This window comes from Monoraphidium neglectum (assembly GCF_000611645.1).
Source record: "Monoraphidium neglectum strain SAG 48.87 unplaced genomic scaffold scaffold00048, whole genome shotgun sequence".
Classification (NCBI taxonomy): Eukaryota; Viridiplantae; Chlorophyta; class Chlorophyceae; order Sphaeropleales; family Selenastraceae; genus Monoraphidium; species Monoraphidium neglectum.
Genome location: NW_014013580.1, coordinates 27818 through 43240, shown reverse-complemented (window position 1 = coordinate 43240; position 15423 = coordinate 27818). Strand labels below are relative to the sequence as shown.

The 15423-nt window shown below is 61.5% G+C and overlaps 2 protein-coding genes across 2 annotated transcripts; one reads left to right on the top strand and one right to left on the bottom strand.

Annotated features, from left to right (window-relative positions):
- Nucleotides 1-9463: 9463 nt before the first annotated feature.
- Nucleotides 9464-10917, top strand: MNEG_0572 (hypothetical protein; the record flags this gene model as incomplete). Its single annotated transcript, XM_014050950.1, has 3 exons — nt 9464-9554; nt 9775-10371; nt 10868-10917. 3 exons carry the CDS (start codon nt 9464-9466, stop codon nt 10915-10917), a joined length of 738 nt encoding a protein of 245 aa, XP_013906404.1.
- Nucleotides 10918-13032: 2115 nt separating this feature from the next.
- On the bottom strand, nt 13033-15108 carry MNEG_0571 (Far upstream element-binding protein 3; the record flags this gene model as incomplete). Its single annotated transcript, XM_014050949.1, has 3 exons — nt 13033-13704; nt 13952-14734; nt 14947-15108. 3 exons carry the CDS (start codon nt 15106-15108, stop codon nt 13033-13035), a joined length of 1617 nt encoding a protein of 538 aa, XP_013906403.1.
- Nucleotides 15109-15423: the final 315 nt, after the last annotated feature.

Below are 15423 nucleotides of genomic sequence, written 5' to 3'. Positions count from 1 at the left end.
TGGACTCCAAGCTTTACGAAACAATCAACACACGCGCACGTGCGCTTGTGTCGAGTGTGCCGGCGTGCCCGCGCAATGCCTCTCGCCTGGCTTGCCTTGCCCCCTCCCATCATCCTATGTCTTCACCCCTCACACCCTCACACTTTATCAAGTGATATACCATACACATTTATTTAGTGCAATACTTCACGAATCCACTGTGGATGTCACGTTCGCGAACCTGTGCAGTTGGCAACCATGACCTACTCTGATGCTCCACCTCCTGCCAGCCAGTCAGCCCTATGACGCAGTGTTGACCGGCAGCACTCGTGTCCAAGCCGCCACTGCAGCACGCGCTTGATAACGCCTCAACATTGTTATATCATTGTGGCCGCGTCGCTCGCGTGCGCATATACGCGGTGATCTGTATCAGTCCGCGCTGAAGCCAATCTGAAACCAAATATCCAACAAGCACTTATAATACTTTTCAATCTTACCGTGTGTGCGGAATAGGTCAGGGCAAGGGTCAGGGAGATAGCGGCGGCAGCATCAGCGGGTTCTGCGACGCGCCGCTGCGATGGAGGGAGCACTGGGCAGACCGGCCGCGCTCCCGACCGGCAATGATACGCCTACCAGATCCCTGAGCAGTGGCCAACGCTCGCGCGTGAACAGTGACAGCGCAGCATGCGACCCTGGCGGAGGGGAAGGGGCCACCCTCCATGACCTGCTGCCACGCAGCTCTGGCAGCAGTGGCCACGGTGGGGATGACGACGGCTCAACCGCAGCAGAAAATCACGCAGCGTATCAGAAAGGTCCACAGTCATCGCCCAGGCTGGGTCCGCGGTCACCATCCCGCTTGCGATACACTTACAGCTCTGGTGGACGCACCCTGGTGGCGCCGGAGGCTGAGGCAGATTGTGGCCACCACCACCAGCAGCAGCAGCAGCAGCAGCAGCAGCAGCAGCAGCAGCAGCAGCGGCGGCAACCCCTGCCCCGTTTCATCCATGTTGAGCATGTGGATGGCAGTAACGAGGCGCCTCAGGTGCGGTGCCTGTGCGCATGTGAGAGGTGAAACCAGCATACGGGCGCTTGCTGATGTTGCAGCCTGAGGAATGCATGGGGGCAGTGCTGCTCAACCACAACAACTTGCCAACACCGTGTGTTGTGACCCACCGACTTGCTCAGGAGGAGGTGCAAATTGAGCATGTGGAGGCAGACGAAGCAAGGCGGCAGGCAGAGGTTCAGGCTGGCATCATCCAGCAGGTCTGCAGTTCGCCAACACAGCATGTTCGGTGGTTGATTCCCATCCAATTCCCATGCACCCGCAAAGTATGACCCCTGCACGTGTGTACACAAAGAATTTTCAGACCCATTATCGCCAACCTGTGCGCCACACCCTGGTTTAAGGTTGACGGCCTGGTGGCGTACTTCAATGGGTTGTACGATGAGGACCAGGCTGTCATCCAGCAGCTGGAGGGCGAGGTGGCTGCCAAGATTCAGATAATCAACACACTCAGCTGCCAGGGCCAGGGACTACAAAAAGAGCAGCACCCACACCAGCAGCAAGCAGCCGTACCGCAGACAGGTGTTGGATTGCGCATCAGCGGCATGCAGGCACCACTGCTCAGAGCAGAGGAGCGGCGGCCGCTTGAGGGACACGGAATGGGCTGTTGTGCAGCTTTGAAATCGAGCTGCGTAGCTCGACCCCGCACGTGGCTGTGCTGCGCAGCCGCGACCGTCGCCCTGCTGGCGCTCGTAGTTGGGCTGGCTGCCGGCCTAGCCGGGCATGCAGCACCACGCAGCATCCCTCCGCAATTCGTGTATGCACCAGTTGCGCTCGCCGCTGGCAGCTCGTCCCTGAATCTGCAATTAGCCCTGGACCGGGCAGGGACGTTGCATTATGTTGTCATGCCGGCAGGCCAGCAGCAAAGAGCTTCAGGGGATGCAGGCAGTGTCGTGGGAGCCTCTTATGGTCTGCTAGGGGGCTCAGCGCTCGAGGTGAGATTTCAGGCCCGCGCTCTACATCACGTGCTTGGCGCTGGTGTGCAAGGTCGTCGTGGTACTGCTGGTGCATGCAGCCACATCCTTCACGACCGCACTCCTGCCACACTTACTCTGTTCTCGCTCGGTGCTTTCTTGCAGCAAGTGGCGGTGGCCTGTGGCCAACTGCCGGTCCACCTTGCCAACACCAACCTGACGCTGACAATAGCGAGTCAAGCAGACACCCCCGAGTGCCTGCAGCTGAAGGGTCTTGCTGCCTCTACTGGCGCGGAGGTCAGCTGCAATCGTTGTCCCGCTCTGCAGTCATCTACAGTCTACTCAGTACTGCTCGTGCCCACCAGCGGCTCCGCGGCTGGTAATGTTGTGCGGATTGAGGTGAGCCACGTAGCAGTATCCAAAGTGTTGGGCATTTGGTCACGGCCTAGTGCATTATCAGGATCCTTCAGGTCCCGTACCTTCGCAACCCCCATTCATACTTACTCATTGTCGCTTGCCTGCCAATCTTATGCGCAATGAACAGGCCACAACAGGCGGGCCCTCCGCGTCCTCCGTGCCCATCCTGCGCAGCGACACTGGTGACACCAGTGTGACCAGTGCACGCGTGACCGCTGCAAGCGAGAACGCATTCAACCTGACATTCACACTGGACCGCCCAGGCACCCTTAACTTTCTTGTGCTTTACTCCTCCTTAGTGGCGCGCTACGTTGATACGTATGTTGCATTTGACAACACCGCCCCAACTGACGCAGCGCTGCTGCTGGCCTCAGACCTTGCAGCCTTTTCAGACGGTGTTGTGGCGCGTGGCAGCTGTGCAGTAGCAAATGCGGGGAATGCAACTTCATGTCGAATTGGGCCGGTCATGGCTGGTGACACTTCCGACACATTTGCTTGCAGTCCAGCAGCATCATGCCACGTGCAGAACAACTGCTTTGGGGCTCTGTGTGATTATTCACAGTACGGCATTGTTGCCAACTCCACATACAAGGTGCGGGCTAGCTGCGCTAGGCTGGCACAGGTGTGTGCAGGGACTGGTTGTATGGAAGCATTTCTTGTCCCTGCTGCACGCTCCCTGCGCCCCCTCCCTTATGCTCCATCACAACCACCCCGCAAGAGCACTGATTCCCAAATCCATGCCATGCGCCCACTGCATTGCTCCAGCTGTTGGTGGTGCCGCAGAGCGCAGATGGCAGCACCCTTGGGCAAGCGCGCTTGGTGGGCATATTCCGTACGCCACCGCCTCAAGGCGCACCCCAGGCGTCCGATGACATGCGCGTCAACCCAGTGATTGGGCCAGACCGCTTCAATGTCGATGGCGTGGTGCAAGACCGGCCAGGCTTTGCCTATGTCATCGTGACGCAGCCGGGAGATCAGGGCGCACAGGTGGGTGATCGTTTTGAGTACACACCCCAATGTCCTGCTGACCGCCTGAGAGGTTTCCTTTTCAGGCAAGTTCGCCATCTCGCCAGCTGTACACTGAAGCCATCACATGAACTAATTGCCTAGGTCTCTGCCGGCTCCGCCACTGTCTTTGAACAAACACCTCCGCCGCGGCGGCGAGGGCGGCATCTGCAACAGTCTGGCAACCTCACCGAGCTTCCACCAGAGGGCAGTGTGCTGTCGGCCGGCACAGCATTCCTGCCATCCTGCCCTGTCACCACCCAGTGCAGCACGGCTGCAGCCATCGACTCCTTCGTGACGCTTAGTGTGGAGGCTGTGGTGCACAGCGAGTGCATACCTGTGCCGCGTATCCGCAATGTGGCCAGCGTGGTGGTCAGCTCCCTGGCCAACGACACATTGTACCGTGTGCTGGTGGTGACATCCGACACGACGGGCCACCAGGCAGGCTACTCGGCACTGGTACGAACCCAGGACCTTACGCCTCCAGAGCTCACAGTAGTGGACACGCCGCCACCAGGATTCACTGCATTCCAGCTGGTCGTGGCGCTGGATGAGCAGGGAGTTGTTTTCGCTGGGCTGAGCCTTGCTTCTGACACAACCGGCACCCTCCAGCCTGCTTGCCCTCCGTCATTTTCGGTAAGCTTGGTCAGGGTTTGTCTCCTGGGAGTTTGGGCGCCTAGCATGCCTCCAAGATGTTGCAGACAACCAGCTGCTGGCCTCCTGCCTGAGATGAAGCTCACTGGGCGCACATTATAAGCAAGTCAACATATTTTAATCCTGATACAAGTCAAAAGCCACCGCACCACTGCAGGCTTCGACTTTGGCAACTGTGTCTGGCCCTGCGGCCGCCGCCGGTGCCAATGTGACCTTCTCGTTTGCCCAAGGCCTGACGCCAAATACTGACTACATCGTCACTTTGATCGCGCGCGACGCCACTGGCAACTGCCAGCAGCAATTCACAACAGTGGGAGTCCACACAGCTGACAACATCCCGCCAGTCACTCTCGCACTCGATGTGACCAATGTCACCGGGACTAGTGCTGAGCTACACCTGCAGCTTGACGAGCCAGGCACTGCCCTCTTCGTCGTAGATGCAGCCAGCAGCAGTGGCGGCTTATGTCCATCAGCCGACGAGATGTTTGGCACCATGGCCGCTCAACCAGCTCCTCAGGCTGCAGCAGCAGGGGCCGCAACAGCAGGCAGCTTGTTAGTGCCGCAGCGTGCGCCCGCGGTGGCGGTGCAGCCGCTACCGGGCTTGACCAGTGAGACAGCCTATTTTGCGTGCGTGGTGGCACAAGATGCCACACAGCTGCGCAACCGCCAGAGCACTGTGCAGCGCGTTGATTTCACCACACTCGATATCACGCCACCAACAGTCACAGTCACGCTGGCTGGTGCTGCCGATGGCGATGTCGCCTGCTCACACGACCCGCCCTACTTGTGCAGCTTGACCTGGAAGGCTGCACTGTCAGAAGCAGGCGCAGCCCACTGGGTGCTGCTGCACAACGACAGCTCGGCTCCCTTGGCAGCGCTGCCAACAGCGGTGGCGCTGTTGTCTCAATCACCAGCCCAGCTATTTCCCAGCCCTCAAGCCACAGCAGTGATGGCACAGGGCAACCTGAGCTTTCCTCCTAGCCCCAGTGCAGCCGTGCAGCTGACCGGGCTACCCAGCAAGGCATCCTACCTGCTAGTGGTAGCCCCACGCGACAACGCCGTGCCAACACCAAACGTGCCTGCGGCAGCAACGGTTGTGGCAGTCACTGCACCTGACGTGCAGCCGCCCACCTTCCTGCAGTATGGTCTTTCTGGTGCCAACGACGCCGCCCTCATCTTCACGGTGGCCCTGGACGAGGCCGGCATCACAGCATACGTGCTACTGCCCAGCCCCTCCGTAACACCCAGAGCGACAGATGTGTTTGGTGGACAGGCCAGTAACGGGACAGCACTTGTCTCAACAGGCAATTTCAGCTGCAGTACGGCCAACACCAGCACCTCATTCACGGTTGGAGGTCTCAAGGCGGGCGTCTTGTACGACCTCCACATGGCGGCAGTCGACACGGCCAATAACCGCCAGCCAAATGTCACAACCATCAGGTGGGTTTCCTTGGTATCAAAATTCAGATGCAAATAGAGGACAATTGCTCACAGCGAGCCTGGATGCTTGAACTTGCGCGCAGGCTCAAAGTCTCATGCGACCGCTGCTGACAGGCAACCCCCCACCGCCACAACTCGCAACACAAAACCCAACCCACAGAGGTGTGCGCACCACTGACTCGATACCGCCAGTCATTGCGGCGCTTACTGCCACCTGGACAGAGCCTGCCAGCCTCCAAATTACCACAACTATCTCAAAGCCGGGGGCACTACGGTTTCTGGCGCGTCGTGCAGGCGAGGCGCCGCCCACCGATGCCCAGGCTCTGCTGGGGGCTGTAGCTGCCAACAGTCTGGCTGCAGCAAACTTTACTGGCAGCGTGCCTGTGCCAGCGGCCAACATGCCAGCTGGTGTTGTGCTGTGCATCGCTGATGGCGACCAGATGGTCCTGTACGCCGTGGCTCAAGACAGCGAGGGCGACCATGCTGGGCGCTGGCCCAACAACAGCACTATAAGCAGGTGTGCGTGGCCGCGACCATTGGCCAATCATTTGGAGACAAATACAGCAGGCAACAATCCTGGAAGACTGATTGTCAAATCACTAATTATTTTGGGGTTCCAACTATTTAACGGGGTCACGCTATCCTTCCAAGCAAACTCAAGTTGCCCCTGCTGCAATCAACCCCCGATGCAACTGTGCGTAGTGCCACCATCACCCTGGTTCCAGCTGGCGACTCGTCCACTTGCGACCCCACCCAATTCTTGGCTGCACTGCAGCCAACGATTGGCTTTGGTCTGGCCTACCCGGGCTTTGCCCTCGGCCCCATCAATGCCAGCACCAATGCCGCGGGGGGCGTAACCTGGACCCAAGCTGTGGGTGCCTTCATGCGCCAGTCGCCAGCACGGCCCGCCCAAGCTCTGGCAATGGCAGGCGCCGTGGCTCTGAATGGAGGCATCTCAATTCCCATCATTCCGTAAGTATGCTGCTCACTTTGGAAATTTCGTGTGGTCTATGGGCGGTTTGATGTTCCTGGGAATGCAGCACCAACATCCTTTATGCATTATTGGCCGACCTCTCCATTGCTGTACTAATTTCAACAGGCGGCCACCAGTGAACGTGTCTGTCCTCATATGCAGCCCCGAGCTTGTGGCAGTTGGGGGCACCAGCAGCAGCGGCGGCGGCGGCGGTGCGGCTGCCGACGCTGGGGACTCACTGCGGCTCAGCTTTCAGCTGCGCGATGTAGTGGGGCGTACTGCAGTCAACCTGACAGGCGTGGTGATTCGACCACTGCTTGTGTTTGCTTCAGGCAGCTTACCAGCTGGCCTCAACACCACGTCCAACGAGCTGCCTAGCTGTGATGTGGAGGCTGTTGGTGACCTGGTCAGCGGCATTGGCGAGTGCTCTGTGTCAGTGTCACCAAGATTCTTCCCTGGAGCCGGAACCATTGATGCAAATGTGCAAGTCGAGCTGCACATAGGGTGAGCCACATGGGAGGTCACGTTGCTTTTGCTGTCTGCCATGCAAGCCTAGGCCAAAATGACCCCAGGCTAAAGTTCTTTGACCACATCCGACAGGCCTTGCATGATGGCCGCTCTCCCACCCACCCATGCACGCCTTTGTGCGCAGTGCAGACCCGCACGCACTTTGGGCCTTCGTGCACGCCTGCTTTGAACGGTGCACAATGGCCAATTGAGTCCCAGTCACACAACGCTGATGCTTCAAAGTTGAATCCCATGAGCCTGGATGGCTCCAGAAGCAGGGGGACCGTGGTGTCATGTATTAATCCTCATCCTGAACCGCCTACCCACCCACCTATCCACCACCCCCCCCCCCACACACACACCCCTTCCCCCAGCGCTGCTATTGTGGCTACAACCGCCGCCCTACCAGTGAAGCTGCAGGCATCTCCAGCCTACACGCCCTTTACGCCCAGCAGTCCCGGCATCCTGGCCACGTTGCCGGCACGACCCCTGCACACGGGAGAGACATTCACCGTCACCCTGAATGCAGTCAACCCGCTGCCTCAGGGCCTGACCGGCTGGAGCGCCCCGGTGCAGTACAACAACTTGCTGGTGGAGCTCACTGGGGTGCAGCAGAGTGGCCTCTGGCTGCAGGCCGTCACCAGTGACGCCAGCGTAGTGGGAAGCAACACAGTGCGCACAGTCACAGTCACTGCGCGCGCCGTCAGCCAGCCGCCACAGGCCTACCGCACCAGCAGCAGCATCCCCCTGGCACAGCTGACGTTTGTTGTGCGCACTGCTGTTCCAGGGACTTACTCGGGAACCATCGCACTTGCAGCGGGCGCCTTGCTGGCGCCTGCGTGGGTGGCGCCACCAGTTGCGTTCCACGATTATCGCGGCGGCACGCAAGCATCAGGCTCCATCAATGTCACCACAACTCGAGGCCTAGGAATGTGGGCCTGGGCAGAGCGCGGTGACGTCTTCAACACTGCGCGCGTAACAGGCTTGCGCGTCGCGACGCAGCTGTATGCGGCATACGTGCGCACCTGGGGCGCACCGGCAGCTGTGGTGGTCTCGCCGAGCAGCTGCAGCCTGGCTGGCGGCAGCAGCGGCGGAGCAATCTCGCTTGACGGCACGGCGTGCGTTGTGAATGTGGATGCGGTCAATGCACAGCCAGCCAAGGACCTGGCATTCACACTGGGCTACAGCGGCAGTTATGCTACAACTCTGCTCAGCGTGTGGCAGCCGACAAGAGCGGCGGTTGAGGCGGAGGACCCAACCCTGAACAGCGTGCTGCCGCTCAATGCTGCGCCCCTGGCCGCGGGCTGCACAGACAGCTACCAGGCCACGCGCCTGCATGCTTGGGCAGATTGGTCCAACGGCGGCAGTGCGCCCGGTGACACCATCACCGGTGCTGACATCACAGGCCTGGCAGCTTTTACCAGCAACGACAGCAGCGTGGCGCTTGTTTTGGGCGCCGTGGCGCGGGGCATCTCGCCAGGCACGGCTTCTCTCGGCCTCGCCAGGCTTGTGCCCGCGGCATCTCCAGCAGCGGTCTTGGTCACAGACACGCCTGCGTGCCTGATGGCCCTGGAGGCCCTTGCCACCACAGGGGTGGAATTCGTGGGCACACCGCCTGGATTGCTGCCAGGCTCAGTTACATCGCTCAAGTGGAGCGCAGTCCAGCGGCTGGATTGGGAAGGGGTGACGGCGCGTGTAGTGACGTACGCACAATTCAGCGATGGGAGCACCGTTGACGTCAGTGATCGCGCAGCACTGTCGCTGGCCATGCCATCAGGCGGCGCAGCTGCAACAGCAGCGCCACTGCCCTTTGCGCTCTCGACCGATGCAGCAGGCGCGTCGCTGGTGACAGTGAATGCCAGTGTTTCAGGCAGCGGCGCTGTCTCGCAGTGCGGCGCGTTCTTGGCAGCTTCCTGGGAGGTGTGCTCGCGGCCGCTTGGCGTCGGCACAGGCAAGCTTGTACTGGCCCTGCCAGCACCGGTCGCCATCACTGACCTGGCTGCTGAGCCGGCCGTCATCACCTCTGCCACTGATCCTGCGGCACTGCCGCCCATGTCGCTGCCCACCAGCTCAGCGCTGTCCCTGACGGTTTCTTTTGACGACGGCAGCGTGCGCGATTTCAGTGCTGATGCACGTACCAACTTCACAGTCACAGCCGGGGCCACATTGTGCAGCACCACTGGAGGTGGGAGCAGCGGCTGGACGCTTCAAGTGGTGGCTGGCAGCTCCGGCTCCCTAGGAGACAGCTGCACCGTCACGGCTTACGTCGCATTTGAAGGCTCGGCTACGCCGCTGAGCGCCAGCGTCACCGTCGCGGTCGTAGGGCTGCGAACGTTACTGCTGTATACCCAGCCGCCAGCAGCAGTTGCCCCGCCAGCACTGCCGCCGGCTGTGGCGCCGCTTGGTGCGACGCTGCGGCTGCTGCGATGCGATGCGCGAAACTTTGACCAGGCGACGCTGTGGCCGACCGCGGTGCTGACCAATTGCAGTGCACAGCCAGGCGCATGCCCCATGGCTGATCTCAGCAACCACAATTGGGTGGACTTCAACAGCAGTGACTCGGCTATCTTTGACGTTGTGCGTGGCTACCCTTCAGACCCAGGTGAGTTTCAGGTGTGGCACTTGTTGATGAACGCTCAGCGTGCTGCACAGGCGCTTCACTTGCCCCGTTTGCTGTGTGGGTTCCCACCAGCCCCAAAACGACCTGAGTTGGTGTTGCACCATTGGCACACTCAAATAGGTCTTGCGGCGGCAGCGCGACCTGATCCCTTGGATATTGAATTGTTTGTCCATCGCACATCCTCTCTCCAACAATTCGGCAGGCTATGCCACATATCCGCTCCTAGACAACCGCCTCGTGCCCTCTGCTCCGGGATCCGCCAACCTGACTCTGACCTTTGGCAACGCCAGCACCGTCGTGGCCGTCAACGTGCAAGACACCTACCAGCCCACGTGGCCACGCGCCGGCAACGCCACAGACACCACCCTGGAGATCACCGCCAACATGACAGGGGATTACACCATCGTGTTCAGGGCTGTGCCCAGCGCAGGCCTGGACTTGGCGGGCGCCCCACCCAGCGCAGCCGACATTGAGGGCAGTGGCGCTGTGACCTTGGTAGCAGACGCGGCACGAGGGCCGCATTTCTATGCTGCCAACGCCACAGGCCTCACACCTGGCACCAACTACACCGTGCTGCTGGCGGTGCGCAGTGGCCTGGCGCTGGCCACCGGTGTCACCGCGCTGTCGGGGGCACTAGTGCCGGACACGCAGCCGCCCAGCTTCACGGCTGCGTGGCTGGTCAGTGGTGGCGGCGGGGCCAATGCAAGCACAGGGTCATTCAGCGTGGCCCTTGACCTGGGACTGGACGAGCCGGGAGCTGTGAGCTTTGCAATTTACGGCGACCCAGCCTGCATCACCGGTGAGCAGGGCAGTGTGCGCAAACGATGCTGCGTGGCCAGGGCTCAGCTCGGAATGCAGACGTTTTGGAGGGGGGGTGGTAGGTAACGTGGAGAGCTAGAAGCCTGGCGGGGTAATGTATGCTTATGTCGACATGCGTGCCTGCACGGATGCAGGCCGGCCTCATTCCACCTTGCCCTTGTTTACGCACCCGATCCCTCCATCAGCTGACCCCACCGAGGCCGAGCTGAAGGCAGGGGCCAATCTCCAGGACGCCAGAAAGTGCACCTGTGGCAGTCGCTACTGTGCACCTGTGGCGTACGGCAGGCTGCCCTTTGCTGCTAGCGCAGGGCTTCGTGATGTTGTCACTCTCAGCGGAGAGCTGCCTGCGAACCCCTATGAACCGCTGCGCGACGCGACAAGTACCAGCCTCGTGTGCGCAGCACCATGTGAGTATGCAGGAAGTGCAAGACAGCGCATGTGAGCAGTATTCGTGCAACCTGCCTTGCGCTGCGCAGCCTGCAATGCCTCACCCAACCCAATGCTTCTCAATACTGCCACGTCTTGACCACTGCCTTGTACCCAGGGTACCCTGTGTCGTATGCTTCTCGAGCCCACACCCTGTACCTGTTGGCAGAGGACGACCTGCCAACATACAAGGGATGGACCAGCGCCTGCGAGCCGCCAGTGTATGACACCTCGGGCCTGGCTGGGCCCTGCGACCCCGTCACCACTACGCCATGCAACAATACACCGCCTGCCCTTGAGGCAAACAACCGCCAACCACTGCCATACTCACCTTGGGACGCCACACTTGCGGGCAGCAGCGCGCCGACCCTGCCAGCAGGCACGCCCCTCAGAGCACCGCTGGTGATGACAGATGATGCAAGCATGACATTCACAACAGCAGCGCTCACCAGCGTGGGAGCTGGTGGTGAGCGTGCGCTGATCTTTACCTTTGCTTTGTCACGGCCGGGCCTGGTTCGGTACCAATTGGTGCGCAATGTGGTTGAGGTGCTGGCCTGGGGGATGTTCCCGGTGTTTGACACCGCTTATACCTACAATGTTTCCATCAGCCGTGACTGCACTGGGGCGCAGCTGGTTCCAGGCACTGCTTATGGGCTGTGGCACAACGCATCTGATATCTATGGTGGCTTTTCCCCGCTGCGCATGCTGTCGGCAGTGCTGATGTAAGTCCTGCCTCCAGAGTGCACGTCGCTCTGTTACCGCCTGCGTCTGCTTTCTGTGCACCAGCCTGCTGCCTCTGCGCGGGCTGTTTTGCGAGGTTGTAATCACTGTACCCTTCACATACACCAGCAAACCATTCAATGCAACTTGGGCCCAGAGTTTGTTACTAGAGGCATATGCGTTCACATACAAGCGAGGTTGTGAGCACGGCGAGCGACATGTCACACAAACAGACACAACAGCGGCTTGCATAGCATCGACATGCCTGACCTACACAAAAGCGCAAGTGCGAATGCAGGCAAAATGCCACTGCCTTCATGCGGCCGCCCGCCGCTTGCCTGTTCTCCCTTCATATGCGCGCTGCTGTTGTCGCTGGCTGCTTGCTGGAATTGGCAACCAAGGCGACGGCGCTGCAGCCACTGCAGCCAGGCCTTGATTTGCGCACACGCTTGGTTGTTGTTGGGCATTGTCGGCTGCAGAGAACACAGCCGCTACAAGCAGCAGCAGCAGCAGCAGCAGCAGCAGCAGCAGCAGCAGCAGCGGCGGCAGCGCTCCACGCACAATGCAAGCCCTTGCCATTTGTATCAGCAAACAACAGGCACGCTGCTGCTTCGGCGCAAGCACTCCCAAGTCGAGCACAACGCACGGCTTGCAAAAGCGCAGGCGGCTTGGTCAGTGCAAGCTGGCGCGGCCTTGCCTCTGTGATGCACCGCCGCAGCCGCGCTGCAGCGATGCCGCCTCCACGTGTTGATTGTGTTGGGTTGAGTCGCCATCGAGTGCCTCCAAGGTGGTAGCCCCAACCAAGGGGTGGTTTGTTGGATGCTGGATGACACTCACGCATGACACGGGCAAAGACCAGCCACAGCGGCAATCCCACAGGCGCCAAAGCGATGCAAGGCGGGACGCATGACGCACGCGGCTGAACGCCACCAGGCCAAGGCAGCAGCGCAGGCAGCAAGGCGTGCCAGCAAACGCAAACAGAGGCACAAAACCTGTGTGGGTGCTGGTGCAGTCGACGTGCGCAGAGGAGCCTGCACCGCGAAGTGGCGTCAGAGCGTGTCGGCACAATGCATGACGGAACGACTGCCTTGTATGGTGGCCGGCTGAGCAGCAGGGCAAGCAGCTGTGTTTCAAGGCGCATTCCACAGCTGAGGCATCGCTTGGCCGCAAAGCATGAAGCGCTTGCAAAACGCTGTGCGCAGGGCAGTGTAAGGCTAACCCAGTGTGCATCCCGCACCAGGCACCGTGGGCTACGAACAATGATGCGTAATGCCACGCGCTAGGGGGTAAAAGCCCGCCGGGCGCGCTTGTCGCGAAAAACATCATGGGGGCAATCGACACGTGAAATCAGCCCGCCAAGGCTGCTTTGGGAGCAGTCGGCTCCCTATGAGAGGCAGTCTGCAGTGCCACAGAGTGCGGTGCTCAGCTCGACCCCCAACCCCACCGGACCACCCTGGCGCCCCCCGCTCCCCTGCCCTGCTCCTGCTGGCGACGCTCAGGGCATATCCGCAGGCTTCTCCCACTGGCTGACGCCCGTCTGCGAGTTGTAGTAGTAAGTGCGGCCCTGGTCGTCAGGGATCGCCTGCCACACGGAGGCAGCCGCGCCGCCTGCGCCCACCCCACCAGCTGGTCCGCCATACTGCTGCTGGGCCCCCACAGCGGCACCCCCGCCGTAGCCGCCTGCGCCGCCGTAAGCCGCTGCATCGTACCCGCCGCCCATGGCGTAGCCTCCATAGGCCGGCATGGCAGCCGGGGGCATACCCATGCCGTAGCCCCCGTAGGGCGGCATCATGCCGCCATAGGGCATCGCGCCATACATTCCTGGCATGCCCATGCCGTAGGGGCCGGGCATGCCGCCGCCGCCATAACCGGGGCGCGGGCCCATGCCGCCGCCACCGGGGCCGCCGCGAAAGCCGGGCCCCATGCCGCCGCCGCCGCCCATGGGCATGTCTGGGTGCATGATGATGTGGTTTATCTCCGCCTGGCAGGCCTCGGCCTCGTGGGGCGACGCGATGATGGTGATGTCCATGGGGTCAGTGGACTGGTTGATCTGCACGCTGGCATTGTACTTGCGCTGCAGCATCTTGACAGTCTCGCCGCCGCGGCCGATGATGCGGCCCACGGCGCTGCGTGGGCACTGCAGCTTGATGGTCTTGCCGTGGCCATACTGTGAGGGTAAAGTGTTTGAAAGGGGATGCAATGGACAACAGGATTAGGGGCCAGGGATTGATGCCACGGATGGGGGGCACGCAGGAGGAAGGGGTGGGTGTGCAAAGGCGAGCCCGGCACCGCCCAGTTCGGCCCACTCGCTGCTGCTGCCCACAGCAGCCCCCGGCCTTTCCTCCTCCGCGATGCGCAACACCGCACTGTGAGCCACCCTCTGCACCACCACCCCCCTGGCCCCACTGCCCCACCTTCTGGATGACGCTTTGCACGGTGTTCTGGTCGCTGGCGATGAGGTCGCGGATCATGTTGGCGGCGCGCTCCACCGAGTCGTTGCTGCCTGACACCGTCACAATGCGGTCCTCCCCGTCGGGGAAGTTCTGGTTGACCAGGATGTAGGCACCACTGGCAGCCTGCAGCAGCTTGATTGTCTCGCCTGCGCGCCCGATGATGCGCCCCACCACGGCCTGAGGGCAGCGCACGTCGGTGCTCGTCTCCCCAGACGCCGGCGCAGCCCCGGGCGCATCGGCGGCCAGCACCGCCTCGACCTGCGCCTTGGCGCTCTCCACCTGGGCGGCGGTGCCCTTGATCGTCACGCGCCTGCACTCGCCACCACGCGTCGCTGTCGCCTGGTCCACCTGGATGGACGCGCCGGTGGACGCCTGCAGGCCCATTATGGTGGCGCCTGCTTTGCCGATGAGCTTGCCAATCATGGTCTTGGCGATGTGCAGCACCTCGCTCACAGTGCCGTCCGGGTGCACCGTGTACTCGCGGTCGTCAGGCGAGTGCCCGGCCGGCACGCCCGCGCCCGTCCCAGGGTTGCCACCGGCAGGGCCAGGGTTGCCAGCAGCCGCCTCGTCCGCGGCCGCGGCCGGGGCCGCACCCTCGGCCGGGGGGTCGGCGGCGGCGCCGCCGGCATTGTCAGGGCAGTCGCCACCATCCGCAGCAGCCTCCACTGGCGCGTCCTGCTGCGCTGCCTCTGCAGTGGCGGCAGGCAGTTCGTCGGCGGCAGGCGGATCTTCCTCATCCTCGGCCTGCCGTGAACGCGCAACACAGCAGAGAGCGGCAGAGACAGACAGGTGACGGAAGATAATTTGATGACTTATGCCAGGCTAAGCTCGGCTTGGATGGATGGGTGCGACAGCAGTGAATGCCCCTCCCTCCGCTCCGAGGTCCTCAGAGGAGTTCAGCAGACCCTTCCCTTCAACAGCCTACCCCAAAACAAAGTTCTGTGAGGTGCCCTCACGTTGTGGTTGGGACGCTTGGCGGTGGGCTCCTGCTCGTCCTCGTCGTCCCCGCGCTCACGCTTCTTCAGCCCGGCCTCCTCGGCCTGCTCGGGAACTGCTTCCTGCTGCTGTTCCTCCTGCTGCTCCAGATCCGACACGGGCGCTGCCGCGTCCTCTGCCATGATGCTTGTGTGATCTGGGTGGCTGCTGGCTGTTTGGCTGCTGCCTGCGTAATATACTTGACGACCTACTTGCACAATCAATTCTGGTACGTCTGCTTGCGATGTATGCAGGGATGTCCGTTTTGGCGGGGAGGTTGGCGCAGCTGCTTGTCCAGGTCTTTCAGTCGACCGCACCGGCCCACACAGCACGCTGGCCTCCCATTGGGGCCTTGACGGACGCACCCACCGTGGACTGACGCACCCACCATGCAAACGACAGTGAAGAAAGTCAGAAGCGTATGGAATTTAAAAAGGGCATGCACAGGAGCCAGCTCA